At 38.8% G+C, this 18,300-nt stretch overlaps 1 protein-coding gene across 3 annotated transcripts in view; it reads left to right on the top strand.

The window, feature by feature from the left end:
- Positions 1 to 16,912, top strand: part of LOC111865200 (bone morphogenetic protein 2) — a 19,512-nt gene extending 2,600 nt beyond the window's left edge. Inside the window, exons 2-7 of one of the 3 annotated variants that reach the window (XM_023853042.2) lie at positions 5,048 to 5,311; positions 5,854 to 6,060; positions 9,372 to 9,525; positions 11,442 to 11,587; positions 12,592 to 12,913; positions 14,646 to 16,912. In XM_023853042.2, coding sequence (XP_023708810.1) covers positions 5,878 to 6,060; positions 9,372 to 9,525; positions 11,442 to 11,587; positions 12,592 to 12,913; positions 14,646 to 15,133 — 1,293 coding nt within the window. In that variant the 5' untranslated portion in view covers positions 5,048 to 5,311; positions 5,854 to 5,877 and the 3' untranslated portion in view covers positions 15,134 to 16,912. Of the gene's footprint in view, positions 1 to 5,047; positions 5,312 to 5,402; positions 6,061 to 9,371; positions 9,526 to 11,441; positions 11,588 to 12,591; positions 12,914 to 14,645 lie in introns of those variants that run through there. The other 2 variants (XM_023853041.2, XM_023853040.2) reach the window with 2 other exon arrangements.
- The last annotated feature ends 1,388 nt before the right edge of the window (positions 16,913 to 18,300 follow it).

The following is an 18,300-nucleotide window of genomic DNA, read 5'->3' as shown; positions in this document are numbered from 1 at the left end:
AATTTAATATATATATATATATATATAGAGAGAGAGAGAGAGAGAGAGAGTCCTATTCTTCCTGAAATTTCGTTCCATTGCAGAAACACCTGTCGTGTTTGTGGCACCGTTTAATAATTGAGTGTTACTCAATTTGTGGTTTGACTTAACCTTTGGTTGGACGAGACCAGATGTCTGCGAATTAATAATTTATTCAGTTACATAGAATTAAGTTCAATAAAAGATATCCCGATTCTAAACACAAGCATTTCATTAATATTGCTTTATAATCCAATTCCTGCTAAAAGAAATATACTTTGGACTCCGCCCCTAGTGCTCACAGCGCAACCATTACATCCAGTTTTAAAAATATATAGGTTTCAAGGTCTTCAATAGGCCAATCAGTGGCCGCCGTACCGAGTGGACCCACTTGGACTCCACCCCCCACTAAGCGAATTAAAAAAAAAAATCTTCAGTATAAGTATTTTTCATGAACATGACGACAGAGAGACTATTATTGACAGATCCACCTACCTGGAAAATGAGTACTACTTCCAACCATCACGTGCTGCGATCTATCGCCCCACTATGTGATCATTATCTCACGCAGTACCATAAAGATTTTATTAAACACGGACTTATGTATTATGGCTGCCATTTTCCACATCCTTGCTACTCGTATATAATCATATTCAGAGAGATGGAGCTTTATACTACGGAACAAAGGTCAAGAAATTAATTTAGTACTTGTTTTTAGCATTAAATTTTTAATTAACTGCACTTTCTGAATAAGTTCAAATAAATTTATGAGTCACTCTGTAGGACTGCTTGTATAACCATATGCATCCTCATGTCAGAGAAGAAACAAAAAAAGAAAAACTTGCCTACGTACAATATCAGAACTCAAAACTTGCAAACCCGGATCCTGATACTTGCACCCAAAATGGAGTGCTGCATGCATGCGTTAAGGGGACCAGTATATTTGTCATAAACTATCTCCCCGCTTTGAAACTTGGAAGGACCACCCCCACTCCCCCCTTCCCTGCATCCCGAAAATAAAAACTTTCATTCTAAACAACGCATACTGCAAAGTCAATGAAACTTTGAGTACTTCGTGTTTCTCTTACGCCCTCAAGTTCAAATGCACAAAGTTCAAGGACAATATCCACTGGATGGCTAATAAAGTTATTCAACTTATTAAAAAGAATAAACACGAGGTGAGGGGGTTCCTTACTACGCATTTTCCATGGGACACTCCATCTTCATAGTTCACATTTCTTTATGTTACAAATCTTACAAAAAATATACGATAATTTTGTTTCTTGTATTGCTCTACAAGGCTGAATCAGATGTTTTATGAATAGCGTCGAACTATTTTGAACCCTAAACTATCTATTGTTAGCAAGAACTATTTGCAGATTGGAGGATAATATTGTCACGAATGGGGGGGTTCGCCAACAAGCGACGGTCCCTCGGTCGGTATAGTTCGCTTGCGGACTAAAATCATGGAGCTTATGGGGGGTTGTGTGCGTGACTTATAAGACGGTTCTGTATTGGATGATTGAATTCATTGACACCTTATTCATATAACTTGGAACTACAAGCAATTACAGCGCTGTCGCTGATCTACACACTTTACAGTTCACCGTTACACACACACACACACACACACACCAGGATTCTCAGTCTTCACTAGTCGTATCCTTGCAACGGATTTATAACAGTCTCGCTGTCGCTTCAAATCATACATGAAGTTTTCGTTTCAAAGCCTAATTCCTTCCTTGCCGTTATTCTGCAACTGCCAATTCCGAAGACTCGACTCAATTCAATTCCTCTACTCCCAAGCTCTTATCCTGCCAGGCTGGAGTCCCGAAACTCGACTAACTCTTCTCAACTGAACTCTTCTCTACGACCACTTTGCACGAAACCCACAGAAAACACAATTGTTTTATTGTTTTAGGCATGTCTACTGCACCATTGTATAACAACGATCTCGGCACTTACCGCATATAAAACAGCCTCTCTATTGTTGAGGCTTGTTTACCGAGTCGTTGCCTAGCAATGGGTATCCACGTCATAATAATAAAAGAGCTCTTAAAATTATGAAATAGGAAGATGTGGACTGGATTAATCTGGCTAAGGATAAGGACTACTGGCGTGCTATTTAAGCATATAATGAACTTTCGGGTTCCATAAAATCCCTGGAATTTCTTGAGTGGAGAACACGAATTATCTTTTCAAGATCTCAGTTCCAATGATGTCATTTAGTTAGTAGAGGACCTAGGTTAATTAAATATCTTGCCTCATATTCAAGGGGGTTACGGGGTCGATTCTCAGCTCAAAATTTGGCTCATTTGACTGGTATATTTCTTAATTGTCCTCAGTTCCTCGTCGGAAATCCTTAAATAATGTTTTAAAATGTTGTATAACTACTTACACAATCTTCCAAATTCATCGTTAAAATAACCTGTTCATCTGTATGGGCGAAGAAGCATCATTAAATAGCCTACAAATCATCAAAACCGAGGAGGAATGTTTCATATTGTGATATGGCGGCTGAAAGCCGGAATAGTTGAACAAATAAATGCGGTTATTCCTAGGCGACGCTGCGGTAAAGTGTTTTCCGTGGCAACAGATAGTACCCCAACAATACAGGGCGTGTTTTCTGTGCGGTCCGTACCGAGATTATGTAACGTTTTTAATTGTGCCACCCTATTCCTGGGGGATATAAATACGGGATTTTGTTCTCCAGTTTTGGTGAATGTCGAATCTGAGATAGTGAAATATGATCATGGGTCCCGCAGCACTCGGACCCGACATTTACTGCACTGGCGAGGACCATCTGCAATTGTAAATGACAGATATGTCCTCTCGTCAGAGAAGACGCCCCATATTAAGGAACCCGCAAGTGTCTGACAGCAACAAAAATTTTGTCTTGGGCCCCAGACTGGGGCTTCACACCAAATCAGATTGACCAACTGACCGTCCGTCGTAACAAATTTGACTTTAACTTTGAGAATAGCGAGACGAAGTGATTGGCGGTAAACCGCCAGTCTTGAAGTAATTCTAACTCGTGCCTCAAACTGAGGGCCGATGGCCAGCAGCAATTTGCTTGACTGAAAGCCAGTGGGTGAGGAGTTCTGAAGATTCCCAGAGCCGTCAGAGAGTAAAATATAGTCGTGAGTTCCGTGGGACTCAGAACCAAGCATCGTTATGCTGGCGAAGGCCAATAGCAATTTAACAGCAAAGTCATTTTGTCAGAGAGTAAAATATGTTTATGATCCCCGTGGGACTCGTAACCAAGAATCACTGTGCTGGCGAGGGTCAGCAGCAATTTAACAGTCAGTCAAGCCAGTGGTTTTGGACATAAATACAGAGTCGGTTGGTATCAGTCTTTAGTTGCATTGTTAGCAGCCGGTACCTAACAACGACTAATGAAAAGAAGACTTTATGTGCGCTGTAGTTGTAGTGATCAGTAGAATGAGTGAATCAGTGAAACTGTTGTAGTTGTTCGTAGTAACGAGTTATGAGCATCCAATAGATACAATTATGAACCTATGTCTAGTCACAAGCACGTGACAATATTAACTAAGTTCACTGCAATTTCTGCATTGAGTAGACAACTGAAGCCACTTGTATTGATTTCATGGAATGTCGTTTCGAATCAAGACGAGGAAGTTATTCACAGTGTTTCCCTTGACGATGATGTTATATAGTGTCGAATTAGAGGATGTCTATGAATGATTAATTGGAAAGGATGATGATAGAGGAAGTGGTGGCTGCATAAGATTGTCAGAAGAAAAAATCCTAAAATGACTGAGGAAACCCATGACAAATATCAGTCCGACATCCTTCCCCATCTCAGAGAGCAGCATCATGTATGGAACTTTCTCTGATCATGAATCTTAAAAAAAAAAATACGAAATCATTATTAGTGAGAAAACTGCGCGTTGGTGAGTTAATATATGCACGAAGACCACACGATTTAGTTTGAAGGGGATGTGGAGTAAGGAATATTTGCTTACAAGCTTAAATTTTAACAGTTTTAGAATTTTTATGAATCGCCCTAGATTTTTGTATCTCTATATTGAAATATATATGACGATATATTTAAAATGGTTTTATTTTTGTTATTAATATTTCATTCCTCTTCTTCGATTCTATTCTTTTTCCAAAATATTCAGGGGAGGAGACGACAGATCCATCTCGGAAATACGCTTACATCCTAAGCATATAATCTCCGGATAATTCTTGCCAATCTCCATGTTCTGGTGGGGGGATATAATCTGTTACCAAAATGATGATCGCCAAAAGTGGGTATATAGGCAAATATTGATATGTCGTCGTGGTCGTGGTCGTGGTCAGGGTTATTTCTAGAGAGAAGCAAAATTTTAAGTGGACAGGGTAACTAGATTTCCAAGTGGCAACCAGCTTTCCAATTAAAGCAGAAAATTTTCTTATATTAAAAAATATTTTTATCGTCCTAGAATATCCATGAGAGAATAATATTTTATTTGTGCTTTTAATATTATTATTTGGTGTATTCTCGTCTTTTAAATGGTCTCTCTTCAAAGAAATCAAGGGTGGAAAAGATACTTGGCTGGCCCCCCACCCTTGTCATCGGGTATAATATATATACCTCTGACAATAGGCATTATCGTACATACTTTTGGAGTTTACGTAGGCCACTTCTGTAGATATGTAATAAAAAGTATATAAAACTTTGTAATTACTATATTCATAGTTCTTCAAATGTTAATGAAACAATGGAGAAAGCTTTTCCAGTGAAATTCCTTAATGCCTATCCGCAATAATGAATTAGTTCGTGTTTGAAAACCTCCTAGTTTGAATATGTCAAATCTTAGTCGAAACCTGCCACCTTCAATACATGGTTGTTCTCTGTTCCCAGTAGATCATAACCGTGAATCTCTAATATACATCTTACAGCTAAGATGGGCGATATATCACCATGATAAAGACAGACTAATATTGAAATATTATGAGAAAGAAAGAGAAAGGGTATAGTTATAAGATAAAAACAGAATTACGACTCCCCTCTCTGTTTCAGACGCGAATACTCGACAACATATCAAGCACCTAATGGCGACAAGAAGTCATAGAATTTTTAAAGTCAAAGGAAAGGCAGTGGAATATTCTCCATCTCTTTTCATCTCCTATTTCTTCTTCTTAAAACATATTCCACTTGGCAACACACGTCTTATGCAGCCCACATCTTACGATTTAAAAGACACACAAACCAGTGTGTTCAAATGTGTGATGTGGTAATGTGAGATGAAGAAAAATAAGAAGAGAAAACGATAAGAAGAAGAAGGTAAAGATGACATGTGAGGGGGAGTTTTAACTGTCATTCTGGTCGAAACGCCATGATGTTCCTGTCATATCTCTCTAACCCTTCCAGAGAGCCTTAGTCGCGCCCAGACGCTAGATAAGGCCGGTCATGTAGTGCTGGGACCGTTTGCAAAGTGGCATTGTTAATGCTGGATCATATAGAAGCTACTAGTTCAAGCATAAAATAAATTACTTGCTTATTTCGAGCAGGTGTGAACGTTTAAAACGAAACAAAATATTTTGCACAAGTTTCGGAAAATTGACTCAAATATTCTGAATAAATCGTTTCGAATTATCTTGTCGTCACAACAGTTATTCTAAAGCAAGACTTTATACAGCTCACAATTCAGAAAACCTCAGATCAGTTGTATATAACAACTTGCATACTTTCTAAGGATAATAACACGTTTGACAGTTCTTAAACATGAGTTTTAACAGTTTCTGACAGTGATATTTAATATTTTATCTTCCTAAGAATTTGAAATCTATTTACGATATCCTGAACGTCTATTATTACTATTACAGGGATTACAATTTTAAAGTGTGAAAATGGCAAACTTATTGCTGAATATAATGCTGAGTTTAATGATAACGGTGTCATCTGTGGCTCATGGATTCCTGACAAATGTGATTAATGACGTCATTAGTGAAGATACAGGGGACGTCCGTCTTTTTAAGGAAAAAGATAAAGTAAGGGATGTGAAGGAAAGAGCCCTTGAGAAACTACAAGAGGTAAGTGAAAGTATATTAACCCAAGATTATATACACTCCAGAAGAATTGTATCTGAATTATTGATGCCATAGATACGGTTTTCAGTGCCTGTCACAAATCTTGACGCCCAAAACTATAATATAAATTGATTTGAATCTGTTCATTTTATTAGGAAAATACTATATTCTCCTTTATCCGCAAGTGCATATTGGACACAGCTGGATTAATTTATGGCTTTAGAATTAACTGCATTAAGCTGAATCCCTCTTGAAAAGCCAGCAGTTTCTTAGCTACTCAAGAATTTCTCAACATTTCATGGAACCCGAAATTTCATTACCATGGTCACAATAGACCACTGCTGGGCCTTACTCTGAATCAGCTGGCTCCAGTCCATATAATTTCATTCGATTCCTCTAAAATGTTTTAGAATTCACGGCGTAGATACCAATTAGTTACACACAGGGACAATTATATCTTTTTATACAAGTTTTTAACCACCGTCCAATGTTATTGATAAAAGTTGTGTTTTTAATTTATCTTTTTTATGTTTCGGTCAAGACGGCCATCTTCAGAAGGATATCATCAACACATATGGGAGCTACTGTTGCCATGTCATAGATATACGTGTTATATCTTTTAACTAATACTAAAATGTACAATGATTTGTTGAAACATTTTAAAATGATCACATTTTGTCACTTTACAAAGTAACGTTCAATATTTTTCTTAATCTAGAACCAATTTGGTTCGTGTCGTGTAACGACACAAAAAAACTCAACTTTTATCAGTCACACCGGACGGTGGTTAAAAATCTTATATACAATGGTTAGTTTGACGGTCCAGGATGAGACAAATTAAGTTTATCTTTGTTTATTTTAAAATTTCTGAAGTAAATGTCTATGCTAGGTAGAATAATCTAAAATCAATCGAGCAGTACTGATGACGTGATAAAATATGGTCTTATACCAAAATTAGAAGAAAAGTTTATAAATATTATTAATTAATTTCCTATGTGACAGTGTGAGTTATATTGAAAAGGCAGGTTACAGGAATTGTTTGATTTCTCTCTGGTTTGTTCTTTCATTACTCAACGCCGAATTTATTTTGTGTCAAAAACACTTATGCAGAGTGAACTAGAAAAGAACTGGACGGCCATGGGGTATTTCAAGATCCTGTTCCAACATTACTCGGGAAACACGCCGGAAAACCATGAAACACTTGATTCGTGGCAAACGGTTGTTCTGAAGAGATTCTAACCGGATAGTCGCAGAAAATATGAAAGCTATGAAGCCCTCACGGTGGTGGCTACAAAAACTGTCTTCTTCTGGGATGTGACGCCGTGTACTTCAGTAGCTTATTACACAAATTTCAGAGAAAATGCTGTCTCCGTCATTAAGGGAAGAATTCTGTCATGAAGATGGAGGCAGCATATTCCTTCGAAAAAATGGTAAATATCTACTACATTACAAACATCACACTGAACAAATTTGCTGAAGCAATGGATCTTCTGTCTTGTATTCCGGAGGTGACAGGTTCGAAACTCATCCTGATTGAGTTCTTCCGCGATTTTCCAGGGTTCTTCCAGACAAATGTCAATGACAGTACTTCAAGTTAGGACAAGGCCACTTCCTTCTAAATCCTTTTCAATTCACTAGTAACTATCACGCTATCATTCTACGCCAAATAAGCTAAGCTGCTGAGAGCGTCGTTAAGTAAATCGGAAAGAAATAAACAAAGACAAATATAATATATCAGAATGCAGGAGAGAGAAGTGTCCTAGAATGTAAGTCAGACACGTTGCCGCCTAAGCTAACCTGAGAGAACAGTATAGACTAAAGTGACAAAGTGTGAATACTATTCAGTCGCTCAAATGAAAACCAGAATTAATATTATCCGTACTCCAATCCATATTTATATTACTAACAGTAAAATCAAAGTTTCAGTAGTTCTGTACTCAATACAGCGTCGCTAAATTATCTGAAATTCATTAAATCAGAATTCAGATCTGTTCAGATTTCTTACGACACTCTGTATATTTACATTTTCTTAAATTATGAGTGGACTGACCGTTCGCATTAGCAGATGTCTCTCCTTTTTTTTTTTCATTATTTCTTCACGTATTGGATAGCCTGTACTGGTCTGAAAATGCTAGTCCTAGCATTTCCTCAGTTTTCCTGTTATTATTCGCCTTGTAAGTGAATAGTTATCTTCTATGAAATCTATTCATCACATCTATCAACGCTTTCCTTGTATTTCTTTCCGATATGCAGTAATCTCTTTAGTCAAGCTTACGTGCCTGTTATCTATCGTAATTTTCTCCAGTATCCGAGTATTTCCCTCTTGACGGGTTTACAAGTTGCAAAATGAGCCTATTATAATTATTATGTCTCCCTGATCATTAAACAACCAGTAAAAATTTATTAAGACTGACACTGGGAAGTTTTACTATTAGTAATTAGTATATTAGCTGATGTTAATGAGAAATTTACATGAAGACCTGTATTATCTAGTAGGGACGTCTCCAAAGTAAACTGCACGAAGCCTAAACGTTTCTTTTTCATTACTGTAAAAAAAACATACCTTTTTGAACCATAGATTTCCTTGGAATATTCTGCCAAATTTATCTATTCCTGGCTATGTTTTTCTAATTTCTTCCCGCCCCAGAGCTTTGACATATTTTCCGCTCCATATCCCCATCTGTTTCGGCCTTGCTATGTTCATCTGCTAAATATTTATAGGAGCGAAATACATTCTAAATAAAATTTGGAGAAGAAACTACAAGACACAAGATAAACAAGAGAAAGACAAATCCATAACTGTTATATAATGCCCATATTTTCTAATTAGTTTTTCTATACTTCTTTTGGCTTGTTTTGGACTTCATCTATCGCCTGGTATGTAAAAGACAATAGATCACGACGTTTCGGAGACTGGATCTAGTCCAGTGATTGAGACTAGCTCTTTCTAATGGGCCCAACTGAGTAGGTTTACCCTTTCCTACCCACCTGAAGACGGAGACAGATCCAGTTTCCAAAACGTCGTGGTCTTTTGTCTTTTACATACCAGACGATGGATGAAGTCCAAAACAAGCCAAAAGAAGTACAGTATACACCATCGTCAGAATCATTTCAAGTCTATCTAATTTTTCTATGTATACGAGGCCACGGATCTTAAAACTTCTCATATCTTCAGTTTATATACCCCGTCTGCCCCAGATATACAATGTTAATATTTTCAACCAAAGATAAATAGCTCTTTCTTGTATGCCAAATAAGGAACACGTTCACAAAGAATGCGACATTTCAGTTCACATCTACTTCTCCTTGTTCAGGTGTTTGGATTGCCGGATTTGGGTGAGAAGCGCCATCACCAGGTTCCTCCACAGTTCATGACGGAGCTCTACAACAACATAGCAGATCAGAGTGGATCTACTCGCAGGAGAATTCCGTACAACGCCACAGTGATTCGCAGTTTCATTGAGCGAGGCAAGTGACTGAACTTTATGCTCCTGCTTATGAACTGCGTATGTGTTGACATTCATATCTAGTATTACGTACAGGTCGTATTCTTTCTTTACGTGGCATCTGGGCTATGCGTGAGGCGAAATGGGGGACACAGTGCCGATCATAGTGGTCGCACGCTCTAACACTGAGATCGTGGGTTCGAATCCCACTCGAGGCATGTGCGCTTATTCTCTGTTTGTGTTGTTCTATGAGTAGGTAGCGGCCTGGCCACTGTCCTACCGACTTTGTATGAATTAAGAGCCTGAGAAAGAGACCAAGGTCCACGATGACTCTGGAGCCGTAGACAGATATATGGCCGCGCCATAGTTCAAGCTGATAGTCGCTGCCTTCCCACCGCGACGGCCCGGGTTCGATCCCGAGTCTGGTCAAGTGGGATTTGTGGTGGACAAAGTGGCGCTGTGGCAGGTTTTCTCCGAGTACTTCGGTTTCCCCTGCCAATCTTCATTCCACCAATTGCTCCACAATCACCCTCACCTATCTGGGGCTGGTACAATAGGCCAGAATTGGCCGCAGTACAAGGGACTTAGTCCCACCCCACTAGTATTAAAAAAAATAGAGATATCAAAAAGTAGCGGAGCAGTGGTTAGAGCGATATTTTGAGAGGGAAGGAGGGTGACGCAGTGTAACTGAAGCCCTTTTATAACCCATGCACACCCTATAATCCTTGCTTCAGTGGAGCCGACGAAAACCACTCTCCATTCTGTTAAGAACATGCAGGTTTAGAAACACAGTCCATACGTTTCTGTCGTTACGTCATGGGAATTCCAGACATTGCGAATGAAGAAGATGAATTCCAGACGTGAAATATATGTGGGAATACATGGTATATGATTGGAGAAGTGTAATCCATCATATAAAAATAAATAAATAAATAAATAGAGTCGCATTTAATACAGCATTGCGTTAAAAGCAAAGTGAAATAAATCCAATATTAAGGCCAAAATTACTTAAACTTGTTATTTTGTAAACCGTGATTATTTCCCAGAGTTCATGGTAAATTGTTGGTTTTGAAATTTTGAAAATGTACTCATAATACTGCTTTCCTTTAATTGGCTCGAAGTCATAAGAATTACGGCGGAAATATATTAGACGTAATATTTTTTTATATAACATCTGTTCCAAGCTTATTTAAAGACACGCTCGGAGAAATGCACACAGATCCTCAGTTACATCCTCAAACATGTTAGATTTAAATAGTTCTGGATAAAACGCAGCGTAATTTGTAAAAATACAAGCGACGCTTAGTAAGAACATGTCGACTCAATCTTCAGGTTCACAGAAGAGACCATGCAAGAAATCAGCATCAAGCTGATAGCAAGCTGATTCTGAATATCAGGGCGATATGTTCCTCTGAAACTTCCGACTACACAGCCTTATATATACTTTAGATTTAAGCTAAAATTAAAATGGTTGAACATTTTTTCGTAAAGTAAACTAGCAAAATCTGCCCATGATTTCTCGAACTGAAACATGTGCACACATACGCACTACTAGTTCTATATGCTTCCATTTCACGAGCATCTCGCAAAAAAAAAAAAAGCATAACGAACGGTTAACAAAAGTTGGTTATCCATTTCGGGATTGGGGGTCAGGCAAACAGGTCTATAAAACTGTCACGAAAGGTCTCAGAATTATACAAATAATCTATAACGATATGCTGGAACACGAAGAAGAGTTATGAGACTTCGAAGATCAGCATCAACCTTTTCACGATAAGGTTCAATGGCGGGCTGTTATAATTGTGGCGATGAACATCGTGATACATAATACGAGGAACACTTCTAGTCAACTGTACACGTGCTAAATTGTGGGATGTTTCATTTTAACAAGAGAACAGTTATGGGACAAAATTATTTGAATTTTTATTTTAATTACAGATAACTCTCTGTGCCACTATTTCCACTTCAACATATCGGGGCTGGACGTGACAGAGAGTGTACTCGAAGCGCAGTTGCACCTGTACCGTATGAAGATGCAAGCATATGAAATGCACCCCGCCCTCTTCACCTCTCCCAGCCTCATTGTGAGTAGCAAACGCCATTCCCGACGCTTGTTTTACTAGAGGAATACATCTCCCTAAGATGAAAGCTAATGCTCTTCTCTGTTACACTTCGTCTGAAACGGTTCCGCCTTCCTGCGCAGGCGTCTGTAGGTTCCAGGACCAGCGTGAAGCCATGAGAATAAAATTAATTTTAACGTCAAATTCCGCTGAAATAATTACTTTTAACTTCATTTAATCATCTCTTCCATACCCACCAGTCAGAAAGAGAAGAAAATTTAGGTTTCAAAATTAAATTAAATTAATTATTCCGTGCACTTACAATTTCGTACAAAATAAACAATGTTACCACGCATTTCGACAATTCGAACTGTGCTTGACTTTGTGTGGAATATATACAAGGGATAGTCAATAAATAAGTCACAAATGGATACAAAACGTAAAACATGTTATATTTGAAACTGGGGAAAACCTTTACTTCTCGATATATCCTCTACCAATATTGATACACTTGTCCCATCGCTTCGCAAGTGAGTCGAAATCCGCAGCATAGAAGTCTTTTGACTGTTGTCTCAGCCACTTCCGTACCTCCGTTTCAACCTCTTCGTCATCAGCGAAACCTTTGTCACCCAGCTGTGAACCACTTTACATGACAAACACTTCTCACCGTAAACAGGAAATATTTCTTTATGAATATCTTTAACATTGAGTCCTTTTGCCCATAAAACAATGCGCAACAAAATTCGTCTCTTCGGTAGTATACCCTCGCCATTTTTACTGCTGAAACAAGCCTCTGAATATGCGCATGCGCGTCTGATACCTAAACTGTCATGAAGCTGGGCTGTGCTGTTACCTAACGATACACACAGAAAACCTATTACATCTATTACTGCTGTTTTACTTCCATTTGTGACCTATTTATTGGCTCTCCCTCATATATCATGTGCCCCTTTATGAGTCTCCACCGGTTCAGGATACATGTATAAAGGAATCCCACTAACACAACATCTGCTGTACTGTAAATGCAGATCCGTGTCTACCAAGTACTGGACGAGCAGCAGCTAAGCCGGCCAGATATGCACAGACTACTCAGTATTCACACAGTGGGGGCCCACTCTCACGGCTGGGAGGTGTCTAACGTCACGGAGGCCGTGCTGGACTGGATAACAGGCCGGCGTCCCAATAGGGGTATTCTTGTCACATGTAACACGATTTTTGAGCAGAGCGTCGAAGTGCGGTTCGCCCGTCGCAACGAGCATCACAACAGCAAGCAGCCCATACTAGTGCTGTTCGATGACGAAGCTAAGATACACGGCCCTACAACCGCCCCTATCACCCATCCTCGGCCAGGTAAAAAATAGTCTTCTTCTTTCTATTAAGGATTTACATTTAACATTGTACCCTGTGGGGCGTTTCGACAATGAAGAGAAGGCACGTGACGTTACAACCTCTACCATAACCGACCCCTCTATTCTGGAAAGAAGAAAGGGTTGCTGCTGTGATTAACAAACTGTATGAACACATCCGTCTACTTAACTTAGGATTCCCTGCGACAGAGATAAACACGATTCGGCGGTGAAGCTGAGAAGCATCGTCCTACAGCCGCTCCGTTCACCTGTCCTCGGCCCAAGTATTATTATTATTATTATTATTATATCATTATTACCATTGGAAAATTGTAGTTACACATTACATGGGTTAGATCATGATGCCCTGTGATGAAGGTGAACACGTACATTTCTCACATCATAAACATCACACACATTTCAAGAAATAAGTATTTTAGCGTGTCCTGAAACTTAACAGTTTTACAAACGGTCAACAGTTTTGTGATTGGTGCAAAATTTTACACAGTAACGAGACTGCTGGGACTGCAGCTAATATTGTAACGGAATTGATCAAAGCGTTGCCAGGCAACAGGTCTGTAAATACGGTCCAACAATAGAGGAGGCTGTGTATTCCGTGTCTGCGGTAACGCCACACAGTTTTGGGTGTTAATCACGTGACATGTTTCCTGTGATGCGTGTCCGTTCCTCGGCTATATAAGTGACAGAATTCGTTCCGTTCAGGGAATACCTCCACTGTGCCCTGCGAGTCGTACGAGGCGACGAAAAGGGAAGTCTCAGATATGAGACAGAAAAATACGGTCGCGAGTCCCAAGGAACTCAGACCCGAGAAAGACTGCGCTGGCAAGGGCCAGCAGCATATACAAAAGACAGACCCGTCCTACTGTCAGAGAGGGCGCCCCACAAAAACAAGACCGTAACTGTCAAACACTAATAAATATCAGGGGCTCGACACCAAGACTCAGTGACTGACTGACCGTCAGTCGCAATGTGAATTTGACTTTGACTTTGACTTTAACTTTGGTTCAGGGACGAGTCAGTTCTCTTTAGGAGATAGCCAAGAGAAGTTCATAGTTGAAGAAGAGTACAAGAAGTCAGCCTGTGAAGATTTAACATGTGATTTGAAGACTTCATATGTGCTATAGTGCAGTGATATTGGGAGTGTGTGATTTAGGTTTTAGTTTTTACTTTTAGACTTTTATAGTTCCTGTGTTATAAATCCGTGAGGTCTAGTGCAGGTTGACTGAGAATATTAGTGTGGAGTGAATGTAAGTTGTGTCAATCAGCACTAGTGTTATAATTACTTGTATTTACGACCTGTAAGTATCCAATAAATCTAATTACCGATCAAAACCCGCGTCATAGTCACTGTGACACGTGACAATGTATTTATTTTAATTTTAAAGCTACAAGAAAGTAGAGTTTTTGCCAAAAATAAATAGTTGAGGGGCTTTAAATTTATGAAGCAATTTGACATTACAAAAGCAAGTGTTAATAGCGCCGTCAAGAATTTCGTTAAATTAAATCCATAGCATTTAAGCTAGATAAGAGGAACATAAAGAACTTAAAGATTTACGTATGCTCCTTTCGAGATATTTCTCATCTTCCCGTTCAATTGTGTCTATCTATCAACGAACTTCCTCATAGATATTTCATTTAGAAGTAATAGCTTTACTTTGTCATATATTGGCTCTGTATTTCACTCATTTCTTTACTTTTTTATTTGCAAAAAACAGGAAACCTGAATTACTACAAATACCACAATGATCCCACTAACGAGGAAGGTGATTCGTCTGCAGAAAGAGCGGCAGTCCGTCAGAGAAGGTCCCTGCCAAACGTTGCATCTGCAAACTCAAATCTCAACAGCTCCACAGCAGACAACCCACCTCACAGGGCCAACGCTTCCGGAGAGTGTTCTCGGTTAGAACTCTTTGTAGATTTCGAACAGATTGGGTGGTCATCTTGGATAATTGCACCAAAAGGATACCCTGCATATTACTGTAAAGGTCATTGTAATTTTCCGTTAGGTCAGAGTCAGCGGCCGACAAACCACGCTACAGTGCAGAGCATAGTACATGAGCTTAACCTCGCCCCGGATGTAGGCAAACCTTGTTGCGTGCCAACAAGTCTCCTTAATGTCCCCTTACTTTTTTATGACGACAATGATAATGTTGTCCTTAGGATGTACGAAGACATGGTGGCCGACAGCTGTGGGTGTCTGTAGAAAGAGAAGCCTCAATGTTATTCGAGACAATTTAATTTGATAAAAATTTCAGAGTAAATGGATTTAAAATGCTACAAATTATTCTTGTTACACCTCCCGAAACTTCAGTTAATTGGATGGTATTAATTTTATTTTTCCTCATCTTACACATGGAAACGTTTCGTTGAAAATTCAAATGTAAAGTTTCTGCTCTTATTATGCTCAGAAATTCCCACGCGCAAATGCCTGTGCCTAAGGCCCCTAGACAAAATATGATTCAGCCTTCGGCCTATGGCCGTAACCTTCGAGAGCTAGGAATCTCTCAGATTGTAACTTTAAAGGCAGACGTTTCAAAAGAAATCTCATATTCTATTCGTACCAAACGTGCAAGCCGTCAAATGGCGCCTCCATCGGCGTTCTTCTGAACTTGTTGCAACTGCTGAGGAGCGGAAGTTTAGTTACTTTTATACATATAAAGAGAGAGATTGTTCAGTTTTCTTCTGCTACCCTCTAGCAACATTGGTCTCCTTTACGGCAGACGTTCACTTCCCTCTATCATTAGACCCTTTCATCAATTTCGTTACCTTCTGCTCTCGTGAATTATCCTCTGCATCTTTCAGCAAAAATAATACATTCCAAGTATGCAGATTTGAATCTCTGTCCTTATAATAGCATTCGTTTCCAATTATCCATCCGGCATCTATCGTTAGTCTTCGTAACACATATTGTTTTACGAAAAGAGATTTTAGCCTCACGCCCAACCCTCACGAGAAGGACCAAGAACTACCATTAATTTGGACCCTACCCTTCTATTTGTGTAGCTTGGGCAATTCTACCAGGAGCTTAATCCCTTGTTAGCATAACTGTTCCGGCGATTACGGTATTCAAAGGTTTCCACTGAGTAACGTAATAGCGCAGGGGGCAGGAAAATTGAGAAAGGCGTATTGTAAAATTCTCCTTATTAAAACGATCCAGTGAATCCCGAGTTAAGTCACTAAAGCGCAATAAATTCTGTAATCAAAGAAAGATCTAAACAGTATGCAGCATTACTATCTCTGTTTTGTACGAGACTAGAGGTGTTCACTGGATCTAGTCCTATAATTTCTAACTATAGCAGAGGAGAATTTTCCTTAGTTAAAAAAAATGTACAGTAAAGAATCTATCTCGATTTATCAGTTTAATTTGTGAGTTATAGTCCCAGTTTTATATCTTTTTTATAATAACTGCAAGAACATCCTGAAATTTTAACTTCATTCATATCCGCGCTGATCCCGAATTGTATTTATTAAAATTAAAATAACTCTGTAATATTCGTGAATGCCACTTATACTGATTTAATTATGTCCACGACGTGTTTGTGCACCTGAAGTTCAACCGGCGTCGCGTGAATGTCACAGTCTAGCCACTGAACTTGAATCATTAGGTCTTACAGTTATTTTCCGATAATGTTTCTAAGTATAATAACATTATTATTGTTATATTATCTCCTGGTATGTGACGCATTGTAGGTCTATAAAAGTTCACTGAAGTTTGGGAGGAAAATTACCTTCATATTTACTTTTATCCTGAAGAAAGAGATTGTATGATTGTCCGAAATATTTGCAACCACTTACCAAATGGCACGATACTATAACTCAGAAGGCCAAAATTCTGTTTTAATGTAAATGGAAGTGTCAAATCTGAAGCAGAAAGAAATCAAATCGGGGCAGTTATCAGAGTTTGATAATTCTTTTTTCTGTGGCGCTACAGCCCCAATTTGGGCCTAGACCTACCTCCATGAAACTCTCCGTTTCACTTCAGTTTACTAGATCTTACACATTCGGTAGGACTCCTTGGGCGAGTGATCAGCTCGTCGCAAGGCTGTGTAGACAAACACAGAAAAACGCACACAAACATCCATGCTCTGAGTGGGATTCCAACCACGATCCCGGCTTCCGAGCGATCGAAGACAGTGCATGCCTTAGACCGCTCGGCTACCGTGACCGGTTTTGATAAAATTTACTCTCGCTTATTTGTACTTTAATTAGTAACTTCATTTATGGAATCATAAGTACCTAAGAAAATCAGATTTAATTGTATGAATTACGCATTTCTTTCTGAAAGCAATTTCACAAGAATATGTTAATATCTAATCTCCTTAAAATATCAGGCTGTGTAAGTAGCAATAATGTGTTTAAAATTTCGCGTTATATTTTTTTTAATTTATGCCTCTACTGAGTAAAAAAATTACAAGCGTGAGGCAGGAAGGGCAAGATAAATAAAACTGTGTTAAATTTTGTAATTGAGGGCAATTAAGATTTAACACAAAACTCTGGCCCTGAGAGTCAGGAAATTATTTTGTTTTCGAGAAACTGCCACACAAAAAAGAGAAAATAAAATGGAAACTAAGTGAATTCATTCAACTCTAGTCCCATAATGTTAGAAAATTACTGTCAATAGCTGCACTTATTTCCGTTAACATCATTTCTGAAAGTGTGATTTTCAAAATAAATAATGTTGAAAGAGACGCTGAGAAATAAGTTCTGAAAATATGAACCGAAGTGAAGTCCTCCACGATGGAGTCGAATGACGGGCTTTAGTGTCCATGTTGCTGGTAATATATATATATACAGTGCGTTCAGTTAAGGAGGAAACTTCGCCACACCGCTGACCGAGCCCAACATTCCTCACAGACTGCTGCTGTAACTGCTAATAGTAAAATGAGTCATTAGCGCTGATAAACGCGCGCCGTTACAGTTACAGCAGCAATCTGTGAGGAATATTGGGCCCTGTCAGCGGTGTTGCCAATATTCCGCCTTGATTGAACGCCCTGTATATATATATATATATTATAACGAATGGTGAATAAATATAACCAGCTCAAATAACATACTGTAAAATGAAGTTATTTGTTTCGAAGCTGCTAAAGAAGAAAATCCTAAGAAATAAATTAATCGATTTAAATAATATAAAATAAACTTACTTATACACTCATAGTATTTTAAAAAACAGGGTGTTGAGGAGAGTATCTCGACCGAAGAGAGATGAAGTGACAGTAGGTTGGAGAAACTGCATAATGAGGAGCTTCATAACTTGTACTCTTCTCCAAGTATAATTAGAATGATCAAGTCAAGGAGGATGAGGTGGACAGGTCATGTAGCACGATTGGGAGAGACGAGGAATGAGTATAGGATATTGGTGGGAAAGCC

This window comes from Cryptotermes secundus, unplaced genomic scaffold, assembly GCF_002891405.2.
Source record: "Cryptotermes secundus unplaced genomic scaffold, Csec_1.0 scaffold238, whole genome shotgun sequence".
Classification (NCBI taxonomy): Eukaryota; Metazoa; Arthropoda; class Insecta; order Blattodea; family Kalotermitidae; genus Cryptotermes; species Cryptotermes secundus.
The sequence above is the reverse complement of the archived record's forward strand: the minus strand, read 5'-3'. Positions and strand labels throughout refer to the sequence as shown.